This window comes from Sinocyclocheilus grahami, unplaced genomic scaffold (genome assembly GCF_001515645.1).
Source record: "Sinocyclocheilus grahami isolate Dianchi unplaced genomic scaffold, SAMN03320097.WGS_v1.1 scaffold589.1, whole genome shotgun sequence".
In the NCBI taxonomy this organism is placed as follows: Eukaryota; Metazoa; Chordata; class Actinopteri; order Cypriniformes; family Cyprinidae; genus Sinocyclocheilus; species Sinocyclocheilus grahami.
In genome coordinates, this window is record NW_015505768.1 from 484,421 (window position 1) to 507,698 (window position 23,278).

A 23,278-nucleotide genomic window follows, 5' to 3' on the forward strand; every position below is an offset into this window, starting at 1 on the left:
AAACACATTTCATTATACCAAATACACAAAATAATGTTCTTTTTAGCAACATCATATGACCCCTTTAACATTTCGGCATGATGATTTTTTTGTTAAATTCTGCTAATCTGACCCATAATGCTGATACTATGCGTCACTTACATACGAGCTTTGACAGTTCTGTATGTTGGTGTGTGGCTTGACTTTGGCTCGCTGTTGATTCAATTAATCTCAATATACAGAATGTTTTTATAATCAATATCTCTTTATACACATAGATACTCAGAGTGATGCAGTATTGATCTCTGCACCACGGCAGCATCTTCTGTGACTGGGATCTCTTTAGTGCGGTAAAAAAAAGATAGTCTTCGCTAAAGGCCCAGACCTTCACGCAGAGAGCCATTAAACAAGCCAAAATAAAATCAAAATTGAGATCTTTTAAAATACCCTGTTTGTTTTGAAAGGAGATTTTATTTTCAGGAGATTTGATGGCACATTACAGGAAGATATACTGGTAGGATTGACATTTTCTGCATCTGTAAATGTTGATTTTTGAGCATTTTTGGATTGTAAAATACTAATTTTACCACCTGCTGTATTTGTTGCTCAAAGTTCAAGTTGAGGTCTGGGCTCACTCTTAAGGTCCCAAGACTTTTCCAGTTTTTCATGATTTATTGGATAAGGAATTAAGGATAAGATTATTATTTTATTAAATTTTTTTACTGAATTTAAACCTAAAAAATATAAATAAAATATTTTAAAGTTTGATGACATTAGAAAAATTTTAATTCATGCCCATAAGTTTATATGAGAGTTATAAGATTTTAATATTTTATGTGATTTTTTCAAGTCTAAAAATCTATCTTTTAAAATTAGGCTACCTCATATACCCAGGTTTTCCAAGACCGTGGGAATCCTGGTTCTTCAAAGAAAAACAAAAACAGTTGTTGAGGTTGTTAATTAAAATCATTAATATCTTCATTTTATTGATTTTGGCTTATTTCGATGTTTGTTTTGTCCTATTTTAAGTCGGTTTAAGACATCTTGAGACATGTAAAACCATTATAATGTTCTTTTTTTTAACTTTCTGGTTTTTACAAAAAATATTAAGCAGTTAAGTTTGTTTGTTTTTACCACTGATAATAAAAAAATGTGCTTAAGCACATTTTTTTTTTTTTTTTTTTTTTTTTAATATAAACGTTTATCATAATATATTTATATTTATATTAGTAGTCAGGTGGTTAAAACATTTTAGGAAAAATATTGTAATCCCTTAAGTATGCTACTCCATTAAGTGTCCTGATGGATCAACCGCTGAGCAACTCCTCTGAGATTCTGCTGTACAGTATGTGTCCACACTGTATGTTTGTGTCAGCGTGTACTGTGTATATGTGCTGTAGAATCTCAGAATGTGGATGAGTGTGTGGTACAGATGCAGCACTCTGTAATTCACTGAAATCTTGGATTCACGGCGGAGAGAGATAGGAGGAGAAAAGGGCACATTAATTCACAAGTCCCTGTAGGATAGGGTGCTCACTGTCTGGTCTGATGCCAGCTGAGAGTTTAAGAGAAATAGAGGGAGGCGAGGAGCAAACAGACAGACATGCTCCATTCAGTCTGAGTTCAAGAGGGTTCAGAGAAGAGAAGAGGTCCTGCAGTCTAAATTAATGTGGTCTGCTTTTGAATTGTATATATGTGTGACGATTAGCTTCTCCTCTGATCATTTTCAATCTAACCAGCATTTTCCATTTTAGAAGATAAGAAAGAAAAGGGGGTTCTGGACCTGGAGGTCTCTCTGTGCCTTTAGGACCCTTTGAAAGGCAGAGGGAGGTATCCCCCTCCGAAGGCAGAATAAATAATTAAGCTTGTTATGCTCGTTAAGTGGGTAATATGCCTCGTAATTAGCACCCATAACAAGATGCATTTGTAAACAGGCTTATTGAGGCAGATAGAATTTCAGTAACAAGGGTAGTGTGTATGCGTGTGTGTCTTCACATGTATTTCTGTCTGGTTTACAGCACAACATGATCTGTATTGTTTGTTGCACACAAGTCTGAATGGATGTTCAGCATTTAATGCCGAGTTCACACTGCACGATTTTCAAACTCGTCGGATCGCCGTTGTTTTCACACTGCGTGACTATCTGGGGTAGCATTCAGTTGCTGCTGTGTTCACATTGCACGATGGAACGGCGACAGTGGGTTTCACACTGCATGACTTCACAATAGGAAGAATCGCCGACAGCTCTGTCTGGTCCGCAAACTACGTTTCACAACAAAACACACGCGAGAAGTAATAAGGAAATAACACGAGAACCTGCGTGCGTCAGACCAGAGTTCTCGAGCAAGACTGTAATTATTAAAAAAAAAAGTCGACCGCTCCAGATATTTAGCATGCCAAATATTTAGTGGGCGTCGGCGACGTGTCGGCGATTCCCTCAGATCGTGTCTTTGATAATTCACACTGTGTGGATTGTCACTCGCGTGAATGAGCACCAATTTGCCTCCAATGTCGGGTATTTGTCGGCGATTTCGCAAAACCTGTCGGCGAGTGAAAAATCGGGCTAAAATCGTGCAGTGTGAACTCGGCATAAAGGGCCGTATGCCTGTTACCGTATCATTCAGTTTGGACTTTGTTTCCCTTTTGCACTGTTTCTGTTCTTTGAGTTAATTGTGTTATACCATTCGGGTGTGTGTCATCAATTAGTCTAATCTATGCTTGTGTATTTACGGTAAGTTGCTCTATTTCGGTTCATTGTTGTCGGGTCTTGTCGATGTTACATGTGTTGCAAGCCTTCCCTTTTTTGGATTCACTTTTTCCCCACCATGGACAATCTGTCCCTTTTACTATTATGCCTTTATGCTAGGGAACTCGCTCCCTCAAGGAACATGTGGAGGATTTCCTGTTTCCGGCCCATCTCACCCACTATCCGGACGACTGCTTATGCTCATTTCTACACGCTGGCCTGAAAACCGCCACCAAGGAGCAATTGTTCGGGGAGGAACCTCAAGGGAGCTTTGCTGACTATGTGAAGTGGGTGCTGGTATACTGTGGATCATCTCTGACCGTCGGACCATCTGACGATGACAGAATCCCCACTCCTAGCCCAGTGCCCAGCCAGAAACCCTCCCGCTGCGAAGAGTGACAGCAGGAGCCCACCACAGACCAAGAGCCCCCCTCCACCACGATGTTTGAGCACGCGCCAAGAGCTAGCCACGTCTGACCAGGTGTCTGAGCAGGCTGCCCCATCTATCACCGTGGGGGCTCTTGTAGAGTACGAGGGAATGGAAGTGTGTGCCACCCATCCTCCTGCCACTAAGAGTGAGTGTTTACTGGACTTGGACACTGTTTTTCAGTTTGGAGAGTTAGAGACTTTGCTTCCCCTAAGCCTGCCTAATTCTGTTCATCTGTCTGATTCGCTGGTCCCACTCAGCCTCCCTCTTCCACCTCATCTCCAAGCTGGTTTAAGAGATTTCTTTATTATCCTCAGTCCTCAGCCACTCCTGCTGTCCAGTCTTCTTCGTCCCTTGTCAGTCTCTCTATGTCACCACCTCTCAGTGGTGGGGCTCCATCTTGGGCCTGCCGGGAGTCTTCATCTTCTGGACCTCTCCACCTCGTCCCGCCATCCAGACTCCTGCGCTCCTCCAACCCTCGATTCCGGAGTGGACCATCGGCCATTCGGCCTTGCCGGGCTCCCTCAGTCAGTCGGCTCCACCTGGGTCGGACTTCGCCACGCTTCCTCTCCGGCCTTCAACCCCTTCGGCTACATCCTGCTCTGCCATCCCTTAGGCTCCACCTCCTTCCTCGGTCGCTCCAGCTCGCCCTCTGGCCTCTAGATCCCAACCTACATCTCGGGCGATCGTTGCTACAGCTCCGTAGCAGCCATCTGGATCCTCGGCATGTCTCCAGCTCCTCGGCTCTCTGTCTGTGCTGTGGGCTCCACCTCCATTGCCATTTTCGCCTCTAGTCGTCCCCATGGCGGTTTGTGTTCCCATCACGCCTTGGCTCCTCCTTTTAATGTGGAGCGTAGTCCTGGCTGTGACCTGGGTCTCCACCTACCCTCTCTTGCTTAAGGCTCCTCCCTGGTCATCTCCTCCACCTGCACCTCCCTGGATTTTGTTTGTTGTCCTCCTCCCGATTGTCCGTCCTCCTCATGCATCTCTTTGCCAGCGTGCCTGCCCTTTGCCATCCCTTCGCCATCTCCTCATCTTCCTCGCCGTCTCATCCTTCTCTCTATGGCGCGCGGTCACGCCTTCCGGGAGGGGGGCGATCTGTCACTGTATCATTCAGTTTGGACTTTGTTTTCCTTTTGCACCATTTCCATTAATTGTTATTCCATTCAGGTGTGTGTCATTAATTAGTCTAGTCTGCTTGTGTATTTAAGTTGCTCTCTTTCTGTTCATTGTTTTTGGGGCTCGTTGATGTTATGTGTGTTGCAATCCTTACCTCTGTTTTGATTTACCTTATGTGGATTTATTAAAGACTGCCTATCTTCATCATTGTGTTTGTGTGTGTTTATCAACACAGTAGTGGGACAACGCCACTCAACAAGACTGAATAGTAAATTAAAAAGTACTGTAAGCTGTGCACCATTTCAGGATTGTCAACAAAAATAAGGGAGACTGGGTCTATTCTAGGGAATATTTTTTCAGAATTTATTTACTTTTCAAAGTCAGTCTCTGTATAGGGATATGCAACAAAGTCTTGGCCACAAAAAAAAAAAACTATTGAACATTCCACTGCGATTGCCCAGGAAAAAATTATACAGATCAGTTTTCATAATGGCAGTCTACCATTACATACCCTATTATAAACTATACATAAATATCAAATTATTATTTTGGCCAAAAAAATTTAATTGTAATTACTACATTAAAATTACAATATGTTAAACACATGTGACTACTTACAATAATTGGTCTTATAAAAATGTGGTACTGTAAATCATAATTATAATTATGTTTGTCAATTTTGACTTTAGTTTCTCAATTTCAAATTTTTAAGTTATAATTATGAAATATATTTTAAAAGAAATTGTTTTTTATGATTTTTTTTTTTTTTTTACAGTATATGATAGCACTTGTGACAACTGGCCGGGTCTCCCCTATACAGAAATGAAACTGGTTTACATCACATAATCAATCTCTTTTGAAAGCTTGTCAAATGTATATGGAAATTATTAATGAAAACAGAAATGATTCTCATTGTGGAAGTTTGCTGTGAATTTGAAATTGGTAAAACAATGCACAATTATTGCATTGATTTTTGATAGTTTTTGAGGTGAACATAAATGATTAATACGTTGCTTGCTCCAAAATATAAGTCAAAATATTGTTTAAATATGATTGTGTCAGCCCGACTACATTAGTTTAAGTCATTTTAAGGGTCATGACAGGTAGAAATAAGCTCCCCAAGGGAGCAACTGCACATATTCAGTTTTTACAGTGTGGGTTGGGAAAAAAACAGCCAATGCAACTAGTGAAGGACTGCTCTGTGTCAGCTATTATAGGCAGTTTATCCATATGGAGAAGGTGCTGTTACCACTATCCATACTGACAAGTGTGAGCTGTCATTTACTGGTGCTGTGTTGAGATGCACTCTGCGGGCAGATTTTCTTGCCATATACTGTCTCCGAAAATATGTGGTTCCTGTTAGTATTATCTAAATTGTGAATCCAAATAAACCATTTAAATCATCTGTGACTGCTTGCATGTGTATATGGGTATGTGTGTGACTCGATCTCTCCCAGAGTAAATCAGCATGGTGAGAACAGACCAATATGTCTGCTTATCTCTGTGATTCTCATTAGAGGGAGAGAGCCAGAGTAAAGAGAGCAAATTAGAGAAGGGAAAGGAAAACCGCAAACACACACACACACACAGTGCTATTTGCCATTACAAACTCTGATGTGTGTGTGTGTGTGTGTGAGAGTGCGAGAGAGAGAGATGGTTACATAAGCCTGTTCCCACTTCAGAGTGAAATCCCTCTGGAGGACAAAAATATCAGTAAGCGACATACCGCAAAAAAATAAAAAAGCAACTCTGTGCTTATTTGTGTGGAGGTGTTCCAAATAGTATACATTACTATCTTACTACTCTTATACTGTGGGCAGTATGTATACTGTGCACAATATGCACATTTTCTGTATGCATAGAATACCTGGATTTGCCTAAATTAGCAGTATACAACCTGAGGACACTGTACGGAATACTGTATCCCACAGTGCAATGCACTCAACTTGACCTTCATTTCCAGTGTGACAAATTAGCCAAAAGTAATATCAGCTTGTTTATTGACTCATTATCTGATCCGACTGCCAAATGTTAAGACACAAAGTTAGATTGCAATTGATAAATAATCTTTTTATTTTTATTTTAAATGCCTGAGTTTTAACATGCCATAAAGTTTAGTGTGAAATACTGTCTAGCTTATTCTAAATAAAAATTAGGTGGTCGTATATGGTGCACACTGAACAGTATTAAGTAATAAGTTACTATTCCATTCAGTGCGTAGTTTGCTCCTTACAAACCATATGCTTTGAAAGATCTTTGGAACAGACATCTTTAAAGAAACAATAACAATAAAAAAAACAATGAAGTCTTTGACAGCAATGAGGGTGGCGATTGTTTCCTAATGTTAGTGGCCTGGAGGTGTATTTGTGCTAAAGATCAGTTTTAATTAAACTGTAACAATGTATGTTTGTGCACCGCTCGATTTAAATGTAAAACCAAGTTGCCTTGCACAGCTCAAGGTGATTTGCGAGCATTCGAATAGAACAAGACAAATGAAAAAGAGAAATTGGATGAACAATGAAAAGAAATACCGGATTTTTTGCATATCTGATGTCATTTTGCATAAATCTACATATATAAGTTAATTTGCATATATTTAAGATGCTGTGAACAGAATGATCACACACAGAGGAATATACTGCCTGATACAGTGAAACTCATCTTTCTTCATTGCACCGTTCCTCATCATCTGTAGTTAAGCTGCGACTGCATCGGCAATGCAAATGTAAAGTTATTTGTTCCGCCAATAAAGCGCATTAAAACTCAAAGAGATGGAGAGAAATGACTGTGTGTGTATCCTGTTGTCCTGCAGGTATCGCAGTGGACAAGCATGGGTTCATTTACTTTGTTGACGGATCAACGATCCGTAAGATTGATGACAAAGGAGTGATAACAACCATCATTGGGTCAAACGGACTCACATCCTCCCAGCCAATCAGCTGCGACTCTCGAATGGACATCAGCCAGGTGAAAAAGACACACACACAGAAATGTACATATGGTGGCTACAAAAAGAATTTAGAATAAACAAAATAAAACGTATGAATGTCATTGGATTAGAAACAAAATATCAAGCCAAGTGGCTTCTGCAAATAAGTTCTGTCAGGACCACTATCGTCAGAATGATAGATACTTAGCATAAAGTTTGGTTTGGCGGTATGGTTCTGTTCTGGGCAAAAAACCTCCCTGCCCATCCATGCAGCCTGTCATGAATGAGCAGGGAGAGCAGCAATAATAACCCCCCTAGGGTTAACAGAACAGAACAATGCAGATATCATTAATGTACTCAATGATATTTAAGTGTAACACTTTATTCAAGATAAAGGAGTCTGATTAGCAAGGAATATCAGAAAGCTAAGTCCTGACTGTGGCGAAAGGTGGAGCTGGGGATGGAGGAGGGTAATTTGCTCCGAAGCAAGCTAAAAAGCTGCTGAATAATACTGAATACAGCTTATATAGGAATGCCGCGATAGGTGTCGTATTCCTATAGGTAGATGTGATCAGCTGAGAATCAGCTGATGCAAGCTTGACTCACGTGACCTGCCAGAACTAACGCTAAAGCTTAATTAATACTTGAACTTTTCTCAGAACTAACTTAATTTTTCTTAGATATTTTTGCAATTACTTTTAATCTGCTGGTCACAAGGTGATTTTGTAGTAGATGTATGAAGCAAAATAGCAGATTTCAAATATATACTGTACTTCTCCTGGGAGAAAAATAAATAGGGTACATTTTTCATGTTGACTATACATTTTTAGAAATGGGCATCAATGCAGATTTCCTGATTACTTTTGATTCACAAGCTGTTGACTAGATTTTAATACATTAGGGTATATTTTGCCATTAGAATCTTTTTTGTGTGTGTGATTAGGCTACAATATCAGGATTGTTCAAATTAAGTTCGAGATTCATTGGAAAATCTATATTTTTACCCAGCCCTGTACATTTTATACACTAAAATTTACACATCATTTGTGTGCGCATTAGATATTTATAAGATATGGCCAACCTCTGTCAGTTTAATAACCACTTAACTTCTTAAAGGCAGTCACACACTCTTTTAACTTTGTGTTTGCATGCAGACATCAGAAAAATTATCAGTATGGTCAGTATGTCTTCTCAAATGCTCACATAAATGAAGTGAATAACAGTACACAGAAACCGAAGAACTGAAAGATGAAAGAAACCCTTCATACACACCCCACACAGTGAGAGTCTTGACCAACCCTCTCTCTCTCTCCTTCTCGCTCTCTTTCTTTCAACCTATTCCTTCAGCTCCACAGGATTCACACACACACAGTTTTCTCTGTTCACCTCAAGAGTGAGAAAGTGCTGATACCGAAGGTCTCTCTGGTGCCACAGAGTTACATTATACAGCTTGCAGCAACATCCTTAATTTTCTTTTATCTCTCTCCCTCTCTCTTTGTCTATTCCTCCTTTGAGGTTTCTGCCTTTCTGTTCTATCCATTTCGAACACTAAAATCGTAAAGCTTTTCTCAAACATAAGGCAATTCCACGTCTTTCTCTTAAAGTGCTCTTAAAAATCTATTTTACTCTCTCATTCTGTCTCTTTCTCCCCCTGCAGTTTAACTCAGTGTGTCCTCATTAAATCTGCAGGACTGCTCTGCCTTCAAAGTCAGACACAATTCTTCCCGCTTCTGAATAGCATCCATTTTTGGCAGACTGTCCCTTGATTTCTCTTTCATTCTCTCTCGCTCTCTTTCTCGATGTCTCTCACTCCCATCAACACACACACACACACATGCTGCACTTCTTCACAGTTCATTCGGTGGGGTGTGTTGTGTGTGAATAAGAATCAGACAGTGAGGAGAGAGAGAGGGAGAGAGAGAAGGGGAAATGAGGTGCCGCAGGCCACTGGGTAAAAGAAGCAGTAAAATCTGCATAATTCCCACTATGCCTGGGATATGACACACTTCACACTCAATACTGTCCGGCTGTCGGGCAGCTGTGGACACACACACACAGAACCAAGATGTGTGTTTAGTTTTTTTTACCTGGCTGCACATTAGGGCTGGGTGTTATGACTAAAATATTATCACGGCAATGGTATACAGTATATCACAATGTAGTTATTTTGATAGGAAATTTAACAGGAAAATGGTTAATATCATGGGTGTAGAAAGCCAAGGGGGTATTTTTTCTCCAGACTCGAATAGTGCTACTGCTCCCTGTCCCTGCGTTATATGATTAGACTGCATTCTACATGGTTATTTTAATGACAGTAGACCATAGACTTACTGAGAGTGACTGATTTTCATTTTTTTACATTGTTTTAAGCAAAAATAAATTTATTCATAGTTCACTTTTTCTACATTTTCACTCACGTGACTTTGTACTTTTTTATATATATATAAAAATTGTAAAATATTGTTTTTGAATAACATTGTCTGAATAATATATTTTATTTTTCTTTCGGTAGAAGGTCTTTGCTTTGGCTTTATCTCAATTAAGTACCCAGTGTCCTCAAATTCGAGTTACTCTGGTATATATTAACTAACCATGTGTTAATACTTTTTTAATAATCCGACTTTACAAATGAAAGGTACTGCATCTCATTGGATTATTTGCACTTTGTATTTTCATTTTGGTTGGTGCACATCACAAAATATACCCTGTGTGTGTGTGTGTATTATATATGTAATATTATATATAATGTTTTGTATAATGTATAATATAATTTATAATAATATATGTATGCATATATAATATTTGTATTGTATAATTTTTTTTATTATATTTTGGTGAATATTCATAACAAATATGTTTGGCATCAGTGCAAAAGCAGCTTTAGATTATGTATCTTTAGAGTTCAAAACAAAAGACTCAAAAGCAGCAAAACTAATGTTGTTAAATGGATCAGTGGATGCAGGGTGCATCTTTTGGCTCTCATAGTGTAGCATACTTCATTTTTTGTTGGTAAAAGAGGTTTTTCCACCTCCGATGGTGAAAAGTAGTTTTGGCATTTCCACCTCCAGATGACCGGTGTGTGACACAGTTTGCAGAGAATATTTTTCTGCTCACTTTCAGACTTTGTAAATCCCAACCATATCTACACAATACAAGTCACAGTATGATATCGAGTTATTCCTCTTCTTCACTTGCTTGGTACTTTCATATTCTTCTCGGTTTCATCTCTTCTCTGTATATATAATGTAAAACCCGCTCACTGATGTTACATGTAAATTGGTATAATAATAGTCAAAATGATGATAAAATAGTCTCTGTCCTTCATGTCAGCTGGAGAGAGTACATATGAATAGGCCATGAGCAGATAAGAGTGGCTGTGAAATCTGTCATGAATAAAATCACACTTTTCACATTCATAGCAGTTAATAATATACATTTGTGTATCCACAGGTGCTTTTAGAGTGGCCCACAGACCTGGCAGTGAGTCCGCTGGATAACTCTCTCTACGTTCTCGATAATAACCTTGTGCTCCAGGTGAGCGAGTCCCAGCAGGTGCGTGTGGTTGCTGGACGACCCATCCATTGCCCCTTGGCCAGTATTGAACCGGTCCTTCTGGGGAAAACAGCGGTGCGTTCTGTGCTGGAGGGAGCGAAAGCTATCGCTGTCAGCCACCAGGGGTCTCTATACATTGCAGAAACTGACGACCGGAAGCACAGCCGTGTCCAAGAGGTGTCCACAAATGGAGAAATGGTCATAATCGCGGGGGCAACCAGTGAATGTGATTGTAAGATTGACCCCAACTGCGAGTGTTTCTCAGGTGAGATAAACATACACCAAAGTGCTAAACGCAGTGATTTTCCTTTGGCCCTCAGAGAGGGTTATTCATATTAATGATGTGTTATTTTTCCATGTTAAACCTTTTTTAGTAAGCCACCATAGGCGGAAATCCCGGGGGGAGGGGGGGGGACTGGACCCCCCCATCTGAGGGTTGTCCCCCCTAAAAATATGATTAAAAACCAGTCTGTATATTGTAAATAACAATGTTTTATACTTTAACTAATTGTGTAAGTAGTAAAACAACACAAACGGGGCAAAAATGCATTTTAAATTTAGAAACATTTTGAGTCTCACAGTGCTTTGGCCCAAATGCCTGCTTTCCTCTTTTACATCACCTACACACACACACAAGTCCAGTGAGAGAGAACAAAGTCAAAAGTTGTGGAACTTCAAGTCTGTCAAGACTATTTTATTCACTTAAACATCGGATGAAGTGATTATTTTCTCTTTAATACAGATGATGCCAGTGTATTTTTCGATGAGTCGCTAGGTTAGCAATAATAACGTTACCTGCTTGACGAAAAGGGTTGCCAGGTTTTTTACAACAAAACCCTCCCAACTGCTACCCAAAACTAGCCCAAACTAACCGCGTTTCGAGGAGATCCCCCGGTAAAAATCGCATTCCGGGGGCTAAAATACACGTTATTGGGGTCACGTCAACCCGTGGACATGAAAAACAACCCACGGCAACAGTGATAAAGTAGCCCAATTCCATGGGAAAACCGCAGACTTGGCAACACTGTGACGGATAGTAATGTCAATAGACACGAGCCCTGTCTCGGCACGACCACATCAGCTTGACGTTGTCTAATTTGGCACGGTCTTCCTGCTGCACTAACAGTAGTAAGCCATTCCTCTGTGTATACATATCCTTACAAGTACAATTTTAGCTGTCCCCTTCAAAAAAACGCTCTTGTGAAATTTTATGTTTATTGCCCCCCCAACTGTTAGACGAAATGTACGCCCCTGTAAGCCACTGGTTATAAAATTATGAATTTTTAATGCATATTTTGTCTTGGGTGAGTTTTGAAAAAGTGCAACACTTAAAGGTAGCAAAATTTCACCACTGTTATAATAAAGTATACAAATTGGCTTTCTTGAGCAACCTTCCCAGCAAGCTAGGACTCAAGGAGGCTGAAATTCAGATATGTTAATTACAGAGCAATCCTCTGACGCACTCTAAAATTTCATAATCTCGGAAGAATTACTTCCAAATGCATACAAGCCTACAGTGCAGTTGCATTGACTTCTGTAAAAAGCCTTTCCAGTAATCTAGAGCTGAAACTTGAGTGTGTGCATCTGAGAGTGTCATCTTACACTCACTAATGTTTTATTCACTTACGCTGAAAATCATTAGGAATAGTTTATCCATGATTTACTCAATTGTCTCTCTCTCTCTGTATATTTTTTTGTATATTATTTAGTACTTATATTGTTTGGACTTTGTTTGCACCGTTTTCTCTTTCTAGTTAGTTGTCATGGTTTCTGATTTGAGTTCTTCATTATGTTCAGGTGTGTCTTGTTAATTATCCTAGTTTGGTCTGTGTATTTCAGTTCCTGTCTGTTCAGTTCGAGTTTGTTGGGTATTGTCAGTGTTATGTGTGTCTCCTGCCTCTTGCTTGGATTTGCTATATGTGGATTGCTTATCGTCATCTTCGTCTTCGTGTGTGTTCATCAACACGCTTACGTGACAGATATGAAGAGGAATGACAGAATGTTTAGTGTATGTGTACTGCACCATGAGTCCAAGACATATGTCCCTTTTGAGACAATATACACTACCGTTCAAGGAAAGTGTTATTTTAATTTGTCAAGTAAACATTAGGAAGCACTGATCAAAAGTGATAAAGACATTTGTAATGATAATAACCAATGATGTTCAGGAGTCTTTGAGCAGTGTATCACACTCAATTTGAATTTGAAAGGGATCATATGACAGTGAAGACTGTCCTGTCTTCAGCCATAAATGGCTGTCCTGTTACGACCAAGCCATCACAGGAATAAATGGCATTTTAAAATATATATTTTTAAATTGTTATAATATTTCACAATACTGTTTTTACATTACTGTTTTTTATCAATTAAATGGAAGAGCTTAACAGACTTCAGTCAAAAACATAAAAAAAAAATTATTGAGTAGATATTACAGCTTATTACAGGTCTACTGCTTTTTGGGGCAAATAACTTTTTTGCTGCATCTGATCCAAACTAGTCAGCAGTGTGTCAGTGGGCAGCCATGCTGTGTGCTGTGTTTAGCATGCTGAGAGATTCAATTTGTAAATATCTCCCTGCCAAACGTGTTGCTATGACACATTTAAGAGTCTGTGCTGCTGTTATACACAGGTTTAATTATTGAAAAATCTTTATTATTTAACTACTGTAGACCAGTGTTGCCATTTTATTGCAGTGGGTCTCTGAGGGTTAATCGTTAAACCTAACACTGAATGCCTAATGAACTAGACTTCCTTTTTTTCCACTTCTCTTTCTCATTCTCTCCATGAATTCGTCCCTAGGTGATGGAGGTTATGCTCGTGACGCCAAGCTGAAGTCTCCCTCTTCTCTGGCAGTTTCTCCTAATGGCTCCCTCTACATCGCTGACCTCGGGAACGTGCGGATACGCCGGCTCACGGCTAACCATCCTCAGCTTACTCCCGAGGGACTGTACGAGCTAACCTCGGTTGCAGACCAAGAGCTTTATCTATTCAGTCCAAATGGTACTCACCTTTTCACCCGCAGCCTGGTGACGGGGGACTACCTGCTTAACTTCACATACACCCCCGAGGGCCACCTAAGCAGCATAGCAAACAGGGAGGGCACGATAGCGCAGTTGCGGCGGGATGCTAATGGCGTGCCCCTGTGGCTTGTAGCCCCGGGCGGCCAGGTTTACTGGCTAACCATCAGCAACGCTGGAATGCTGAAGCGCATCTCGGCTCTCGCACACGACCTCTCACAGCTCAGTTACTACGGCAACACAGGGCTGCTCGCCACCATCAGCAATGAGAACGGCTGGACTACTGTCTACGAGTAAGTGATGCCGTTCTTTTACTCTCCCTTTGTCTATTTTTTTCTCATCGGGGAAGTGCAATGCATTGCTTGATTTTAAGGTGCGCATGATAGCGCGATCTGTCTTCGTTTTCGTGTGTCATATCCTGTTGTTGCTTCCTTTAGAATCTATTTCGGCTGCCACACAGCCTCACTTGCACACTGATAGTCTAAAGCTATTTTATTAGCAGGAATAGTAGCAAGTTTCTACTGTATATAAAACAATATTCCCTCCCAGCATAGATTAATCTTTACCTGCATCTAATCTAATCACACTTTATCAGAATTTATCAGAAGGAAAATAATCTAATACAGTCTGATCGACAGTGTTACCTGAGATTGTTTGAAAGAGTGCAGTAGTTCGATTTCTCAAGCTGTGTGTTTTTCTGCTGCAATGAAAATCGCTCAGCCTTAATCTATCCAATAAAGAAAAGAACTCTGTATCCTCTTCTGATTTCACTATGAAAGAGCCCGGGTACCTGTGTGTGTGTGTGTGTGTGTTTGCATGGGCATTTTCAGGGATTTGTGAGACTGAGCTACAAGTTCTAATTTAGTGTGAAAATGTCAGGGGCTTCTTTTCCTCTCTCTCTCTCCTTTTTGTTTGATCAACTTGGTGACCTTTCACACACTGTGTTTACACACACACACACACACACACACACACAGAGAGAGAGATACACGTTCTCATGCAGCTCATAGTGTAGTGTTGATGCAGATCACAAGCCTGGCTCCCTTTGTTTGGTATGTTGTGAGACACTGCCCCCTTCTGGTGCATGCTAGTTAACTAGTCAATATTACACTGATGTCTTGTGGTTCAAGGGAGAAGCACAAAAATCATAGTTTTGTTTAATTCATGTCCTGTAAAGCCTAGTAATAGCCAAAAGCACAACTGTAAACAGTAGTAGCAGAAAGCATTATTTTTTGGGATGGTAACACATTATACAATAACATTAGTTAATTCATTAGATATCAAGAGTTAAAAATAAACAATAATTTTTAACATAATTTATTAATCCAGGTTATTACTAATTTATTTAAGTGTATTATGTTATATTGTGTTATAATGTGTTGGTATGATGTATGTAAAAATTAACGTTAACCTAGAAGAATAAATGCAGTAAAAATACGTTCTGTTGTTTGTTTATGTTAATAGTAACTAAATTGCATAAACTAATGATGATGAATAGAATTTTACTAAAACATAATTGCAAATGATAATAACAGAAGGCTGTATTTTTGGGGTGGTAACAATTTACAATTGCTATTCGATAACATTAGTTAGGTATCCTGAACTAGCAATAAACAAATAACAACATTTAACAGCATTTATTAATTTAGGTTGTTTTTAATTTATTTAAATATATTAAATATGTATTATTATTTTATTTTGTATAGAGTCTTTAAAATTTGCTTTCTCAAAGCACTTTACAACAAAGACAAAACGGCAGAATGAAACAAATCATAAAATTGAAACTAATACAATAAAGAATATTATATTATATTACTGAAATGTTAAAATGTATTAGTATATATTGAAATGAACATTAACCTAAATTAATAAAAAGGAGTAAAAATACTGTTTTTGTTCGTGATACTGTCAACAAAATGTATTAACTAATGCTGATTAATTGAATTTTATTGTAGAGTGTTAGAATTTTTGTTAAACTATTTGTTTATCATTTGCAACTCTGTAAGCCTGTAGCTTATTCAGCAACAGTGGGGAAGCTTATTTAAATTACGTTGCAGCATTCTGTTCTGCACACAACACTGAAGGAATTAGCGGAAATGGTGTGTTGACTTTGATCAGTTCCCTCCATCCAGAAGTAATAAGTTCTGAATATTTCAGAAACATACCTCAAAGCAGAATATACACCCATGTAGGAGTTGTAAACTCGTCAACAAGCGCCCCTGGTACAGGGAAATTTCTTAGATCTGATATGAATGCAGTAATGACTTGAGATTAAAAAAAATTGTATTCTTCGGATCAGATAGGCTGTCTCAAAACCTAGCTGCCTATCTAAACTTTGTATTGAGGAATTTTCATTTTTAAAGGCATTTTACCTTTTGCAGTTGTTACTGCAACTATCCAAAATGAGGAATACAACACAACTTAATAATCAGTTATAGGGATGTAATGATTAACTGCGAGCCGGTTGAAAATTGATTTAAATTTGTGACGATTTAAATCGGTTGAGATGCTAAACAAATCGCGATTCAATTAGGTGTAGGAGTTTATATGAATGTATGTCTGAGGGGAACTTACTGTCTTTCAATGGTATTTTTTCTTCCTCTTGCTTCTGTATAATGCATATTAAAGTTCATAAGTGCAGCGCTGCTTTGTTTACAGCGGAAACCAAGTTTCTGTTTCATGCAGGTATTTTTTATGCATAGTTTCACAAAACTGAAGTCAAACCATTCTGTTTTTGCTTCAAATTTCGAAATTATACAATCTAATTTAGATTAAAAACTGCTCATGTTGCATGAATGCAGCATCTTTGTCTGGATCATGATTAAAATGCAGTGGTTGCCTCTCATTTTAAATGGAAAGAGCACAGACAAAGCCTTAGTTTGTTTATATGAAGAGATTTATTTTATTTGTGTTACTTATTTACTTGATTTGGGGCTTGTTTTAAAATTTCAATTTAGTTTTGTTATTTACATTTACATTATATTTAAATTTATCCAAAGCGACTAACAAATGAGGACAATAGAAGCAATCAAAACCAAAAAAAGAGCAATAATTTACAAGTGCTATATTAGTATATTATTATAGTGCTATATTTCAATTTCACAAAGAAACGTCCAAGCAATAATAAAAGAACACATTTAATTTATAATTTGTCTTAAATCTCATTTAGTAAAAAAAAAAAATTGTGAATCGAATCGTGAAATCAAAATCGTTAATCGAATTGAATCGAATACATCCCTAATCAGTTATGGTACCATTAAAAGTACTGCAATTCAGAGTTTCAGAATTGCTCAGAAAAATCCAAGCTACAAAAGAGATAAAAGGGAGAGGCAATGAGAGAATAGTTTATAATTTATTTATTTATTTCTTATTCTTTATGTTTTTTTTAGAAAGAGTGCATTAATAGCATTGAGTCAAATGCTAAATCAAAGCCAGCTTGTGATGTTTCTGATCATTTAATGGGCCACATATTGTATCTGACTGATCTGTAAACAGAAAATTGCAGGAATACAATCTCAGTCGTCTTTAGTCAACTAAACATGCAGAGCTATGCTGGGTATGAGGGAAAGATGAATCTCTTAACTAAAAACATATGGTTGTAAAAACACTTTCAACTGGCCCTCCGCCTGGCTGGTGTTCCCCAAGCCTTTATGAATTTGAGATCCCTAATTTAGACATTCTTGAAGGTCCCATGGAACTGGAGGGAGTTGAGAAGATCATTCCACCATTGAGGAATAGTGAAATTTCGGGAAAGTGATTTTTGTGTCTGATGATTTGATTTGCAAAAGTGAGAGGCTGCTCAATATGCATGCTTTAGTGTCTTGATGCAAGTGTCTGGCAACCAGTGAGGCAAGACGAAGGTGTTCGAATGATCGATTCAAACGTTCAAAAGCCCAAAAATGCATCTAGGTAGGCAGCTCATTAAGTTTTGACACATAGCCATATTAGTTGTGCTTGCTAAGGTAAGCATCACTGTTGCTCCTACTACTCAGAAAAACTTAGCAACAGCATAGCAACTGCTCCACTCATATTTTCTTCAGAAAATGCAGAAATATAGTTTTATTTACAAGATTACAGTAGAGTTTTAATGAGAATCCAGTAACATAACCCATGTGGATTATGTGCTTGTGCCTGCACAGTCAATCCATTTAGTCCCTTTTCAATTCAGGTTTATTTGTACAGCGCTTTTTGCAATAGACATTGTTCCAAAGCAGCTTTACAGAAAATAGAAAAATAAAGAAGATAAAATAAAAAGAGAATAGTGGCTTACAACCCCCCAGTGAGCAAGGAAAGGAAGGAAAAAGTCCCTAAGATGTTTAAGTAGATGAGGGAGAAACCAGCATTTCAAGCAGGCTCAACATTTAGAGTAGAGAAGAACACGGCGGCTGCAGTGTCTCTTGATCTAAACCGCAGGCTTTTGAAAGCTCAAGAGTTTCATCAAATGAAAAGCTTTTATTCTTTTACATTAGTGTGGGTGGCCAGACACAAGTATATAAAATAAATTGGCATTAACATTGATTGGACATAAATAAATCAGGGGCAGAGAAGATGAAGAAGCTTGAGCTGTTTACTTCTAAAAACTACTCTAGAAATGGAGAAAGAGAAATGAAACATATCAGAAGTATTTCACCCACTCATTATATCACATGACTTGCCGTCCACAAAGATTCAAATGTCAAGTCATCTGTTCCTCTGTGGTGCATCAGCGGATTTTAACATTCACCTTTATAATGTATCTCACACCCACACATTTTTCTTTCTGTCATTTTGAGGACTTTGCATTGATTTTCATACTGAGCTAATGGTATTTTCTATCTTATAACCTTTTTGTAATTGTCGTTAAGACATTTAGTGTATTTAATAAGCTGTTTAAGCCGCTGTGTTTGTAGGTGATTTTAGTCTTTACTTTCTTTAAAATGTAGACAAAGTGCTTAACACAGTGTTCGTGAGTTCACTAATCCCTGCGGATAATGAAGGTAAACAGATTTGGCTTGCTGTCAAAGACAAGGCTGCAGCTTGAGACTCGAATAAAGCTCTTAAGAACCCCCGGACTACTTAATAATGAAGTTAGTAATGAATGAATAGAGGAAGAGGTGGAGTGCAGGGTTGCTGAGATGCTGGAGAATTGTCACAGCAGTGAGATAATCAACTGTTTATGTACTTTTGCATTATGATTGAGATGATTAGATGAAGCACCTCTCAAAACTTTATTTAGATCTGCATTTGAGATGATCATATCGTGAAAATAAAAAATTTCCTTGATTATTTTAAATAAGTGACTTGTAACTGTAACACTTCAGAAATTCCATCCCAGTCCAAAAAGATTACTCTTTTCTGCATTTTTAAATTGATTTTATAAATATTAACAGTAAAGAACAATAAAGAAAATGTAACTAGAAAAATAAAAACACATAGATATGTCAGAACATTAGTACATTAATTGCACAATGTTTATTTTGTATTTTTTTGAACTGCACACTAAGATAACGAGGAAAAAACAGAATAGACATTGAAAAAAAGATACTGATGTTCCAATTTGTGTATAACTAACAATAAAAAACATCCTTTACATAGTAACTTCAGGAAACTGTGACTCAAGTTTATTTTTAACAAGGTCCCTGATCATTTCAGTTCCACCTTCACAGTTCAGCACATTTCAGTGGATTGTTTTATGATCCTGTCAAAATGTAATTCAGTCTTTGCAAAGAGGCCGTTATTGAAGAATTCAGCAGCATGAACTATATTGGACCCAAAAGCAAACCCAGGCCGCAAGTAAGTGAAGCAAAGCGTTGTTTCTCATTTCACATGTGAAGAGGGCGTTTACACAGAGGTCTTAAAGATGGCAGCCAAAAACAGCCTGTTTACTGCTGTTGTAAGGGTCAGGAAGAGAATGGAAAATGGACATGAAAAACAAAATTATGACACACGAAACCTTGACTAGCATTTCAAATGTCGTCTAGGGGAAATAAAATTATAAAAAAATGCACGATATGACCCCTTTAAACTCTCTTACATGCACATGCATTTACACTCACTCATTTAAACTTGAATACATCTTTCTATCTCTCTCTCTCTCACACACACACACACACACAAACTAACAGAAAATGTGTTTATGAGCAGATATAACTCTGATGGACACCTCATCAACATGACCTTGCCGACTGGAGAGGTTAGCAGTTTCCATGGAAACATGGAGAAAGCTGTCAGAGTGGAAGCCAGTGCCTCAAACAGAGAAAACTTTATTATAATTACAAACCACTCTGCGGATAACACCATCTACACACTTCGACAAGGTGAGAGAGTGTATGTGTGTGAATCTACTGATTAGTTTTTATGATAGTGTCAAATACAGTGGCCACAAAAAGTATTTGAACGTAGCCACATTTAAAGGGACAGCTCACACAAAAATAAAAATTTGGTCATTTCATGTAATAAATGTAGTGCTTTTAATCTTATATAGCTGTTTCTCTCTGTCCAGCTCACTCTGTTAGTGTGTACGGCGTTAGAGATGATGGCTCTCTGTGGGTGACGTATGCCAGCGGAATGGACGTTGCTCTCAGTACTGAACCAACCGTGTCATCCGGGCTGTTGCCGGGAGCATCGGCAGGCCTCGTCCATCCCACAGTCGGAAGATGCAACATCACATTGCCGGGGGAACCAGCTCACAGCCTGATAGAGTGGAGACAGAGACGCGAACAGGCCAAAGGGAATTACACAGCATATGAACGGAGACTGAGGGTAATACACAGACACACACGCAAGCATATGAATGCAGACTGAGAACAATTATGTGTTCTCTGGGTAGGGTGACCAGGGTATAGCATGTAATGCGCAGGAGTGCAATATGATTTTCCATCCGAAATTTCCTAAGATGCTCAAGTGTGTCACACATTGTTTTGTGAGGTGTTTACGGAATGAGATAGTAAAATTAAAAATCTTTGTTAATTTAGGATTGCTCTTAGACATAAATGCAGTAATTATTTTGTTCACCTTTGTGCTGAACAGTCGAGGTTTTTAGGTTAAGTTAACACTAGCGCATGATTAGATTCAAGTGAAGCTGTCACAGCAAATGCGGCATTCATCACTGAGGTCAAGTCAGTGAAATCGCTAACTAAAATGGAACCAAATGAGATCCCAACTCCTGTTATTCATCTACTGCCTTTTTTTCTTAATTTATTAAAAAAAATATAAATAAATTCTGTGAAATTGAACCTGGTTCATTCTAAATAAAGAGTACTAATCTCACCTCTAACACTGCATATTTCTCATAATGGTGCTGCGCTGAGCTTTAATTAACACTATTGTGTTTTAAGCTTTAATTGCATGATTTTTTTATACCCTACATTAAAGTAAGCTTTATTTATTTGATTGTATATGTACGTTTTCTTCCTAAAAAGGAGGGGGAAAGCTCTGACAGAATTCAAACACTGCATATTTATTTTGTTGGTGATTTGTTATTGAAATTTAAGCTTGAAAAACAGTTTTGTCTTTTGGTCTTTCCCCATTCAAGTATACATAAGAGATATCTACTTTCCTGACTACTAATAGCGGCCCAGGATCTTACCAAGATGGCCGCAGAGTTAACTGACTTTCCTTAAAGGGACTTTTGGTGTAGTGCAAATGGAAGAAATAGGCTGCATTACACAACTACACTCTCTATTATACACCCTATATACTACAGGCACTGCTCAGCCTTATACCCTGCATTTCACACACTGTTCCAACTTCCCTTTCTAATAAACTCTTTCTCTTCTCTATTTCATTCTTTCCAATATTCACTCTTTCGCTGTTCAGTTTCACTTCTTGGTTGCAGATTCAGTATTAGTGTGCTTTATAGGAAGTACAAATAACAATTACTTATCTCAAGATTTTTTAAAGGGGTTGTATTAGAGACTGTACGAATGCGTTGGTTGCTGTTACGGTACTAAATCACCTTAGAGTGTCAGTTACTACAAGGGATGTCCAGTGACCCAGAGAGTAATGAAACACACAGTTGGATCTCAGTTTTATCGATTTACTCTGTTAGATGCTGAGTATCAACAAATCCACTCCATATACTCACATACTCATGATTTAAGGAGATCAAATACATGCAAATAAAATGTCCAAATAAGGAGCATAGGCCTATGCAAATAATAACTGAAACAAATATTTACAACAGATTTAGATCTCAAGGATACACAATCTTGCAATTATGCAGGGAGAAACAATGAGTACAACAGTCCTGGTTGAATTTCAGTCGCTGGAAATATTCAGATGTAACTGTGAACTTGGGCGTGGGTGTAGGACATCATCACTCAAGTCATCGCACCTGCGAAGTCGTCCTCCTACTCGAATCAAATCCAATTTTCTGTCATACTCTGGAGCCAGCTTAATGAGTTGGCTGCGTACAGGAATGTTTTTCCTCCCTTGAGCAAAGCAAATTCCTCGGGAAAGTCCTGCTTCTGACATTGTCTCAAAATAGACAACTCGGCTTTCTCAAAATCATCTGCAGTAGGCGAATCTGTGCCATCTGCCGCCCCGTGAAGGGATCGCGCTGTAGCCTCTTGAAATTCGCGATAACTACTGAATTGAAGGGCCTCAGGTACAACATCTTCAGTCTCAGTTAACGATCCGCAAAATGTGGATTTCTTAAGTTCTTCAGGAACTTCTTTAGGAACTTGACCTTCTGGTGTCTTAGGCCAACAGCTACTAGATTGCATCAAGAAGGATGGACCTTGTTTCCATCGTGTGTCTCCCGCTATATGAGCCAATGACAACCCGCGTGTGATATCATCGGCAGGATTGGTCGCGGAGTCAACATAACGCCAAAAATCCAGGATCAGACAATTCTTGAATTTCAGTGACTCTGACTCCTACGAATACCTTGTATCTGCAAGAATCAGAATGCAGCCAAGCAAGAACTGTGGTCGAGTCAGACCAGTATACAACCTGACGGATGTCTACGGTCAGTTCTTTCTTCAAGACGTCTCCTAGCTGCGCTCCTGTTAACGCAGCACAGAGCTCCAATCGAGCAATGGAGATCTGTTTCTTCGGAGCTACTCTCAACCTTGCAGCCACAAAGGCTACCTGTACCTTACCCTGATCGTCTTCAGAACACAGGTACGCTACTGAACCGTAAGCTTTTTCAGAAGCGTCACAAAACACATGAACACTTCGACTATTGACAGGGTACTGCCGGCTGGAACTGTAGCATCTTGGCAGACAGATTTGAGACAAGTGTGGGAGCTCGCTCTCCCACTGATGCCAGCTGGCTAGCAGATTCACAGGTAAATTGGGGTCATCCCATTCCCGTCTTTTGTCCCATAACAACTGGACAATGATTTTTGCTCTTGTGGTATACGGAATGAGATACCCAAGGGGATCGTAAAGCTTGGCTAAAGTGCGATAGATCTTTCGCATGGTAACATCACCATCTTCTCTCTGGTAAGGTTTGTACCCCAAGGTGTCAAATCTACAGTGCCATATCAATCCAAGGGCATTCTCCTGAGGGTTGACCGTTTCTTG

The 23,278-nt window shown here is 38.7% G+C and overlaps 1 protein-coding gene across 1 annotated transcript in view; it reads left to right on the forward strand.

Moving 5' to 3' along the window:
* The window catches only part of LOC107557119 (teneurin-1-like), a 208,840-nt gene that overhangs the window by 168,317 nt on the left and 17,245 nt on the right, over positions 1 to 23,278 (forward strand). The window contains exons 23-27 of the mRNA XM_016240450.1: positions 7,084 to 7,238; positions 10,651 to 11,017; positions 13,551 to 14,061; positions 19,892 to 20,064; positions 20,250 to 20,509. Coding sequence (XP_016095936.1) covers positions 7,084 to 7,238; positions 10,651 to 11,017; positions 13,551 to 14,061; positions 19,892 to 20,064; positions 20,250 to 20,509 — 1,466 coding nt within the window. The remainder of the gene's footprint in view (positions 1 to 7,083; positions 7,239 to 10,650; positions 11,018 to 13,550; positions 14,062 to 19,891; positions 20,065 to 20,249; positions 20,510 to 23,278) is intronic.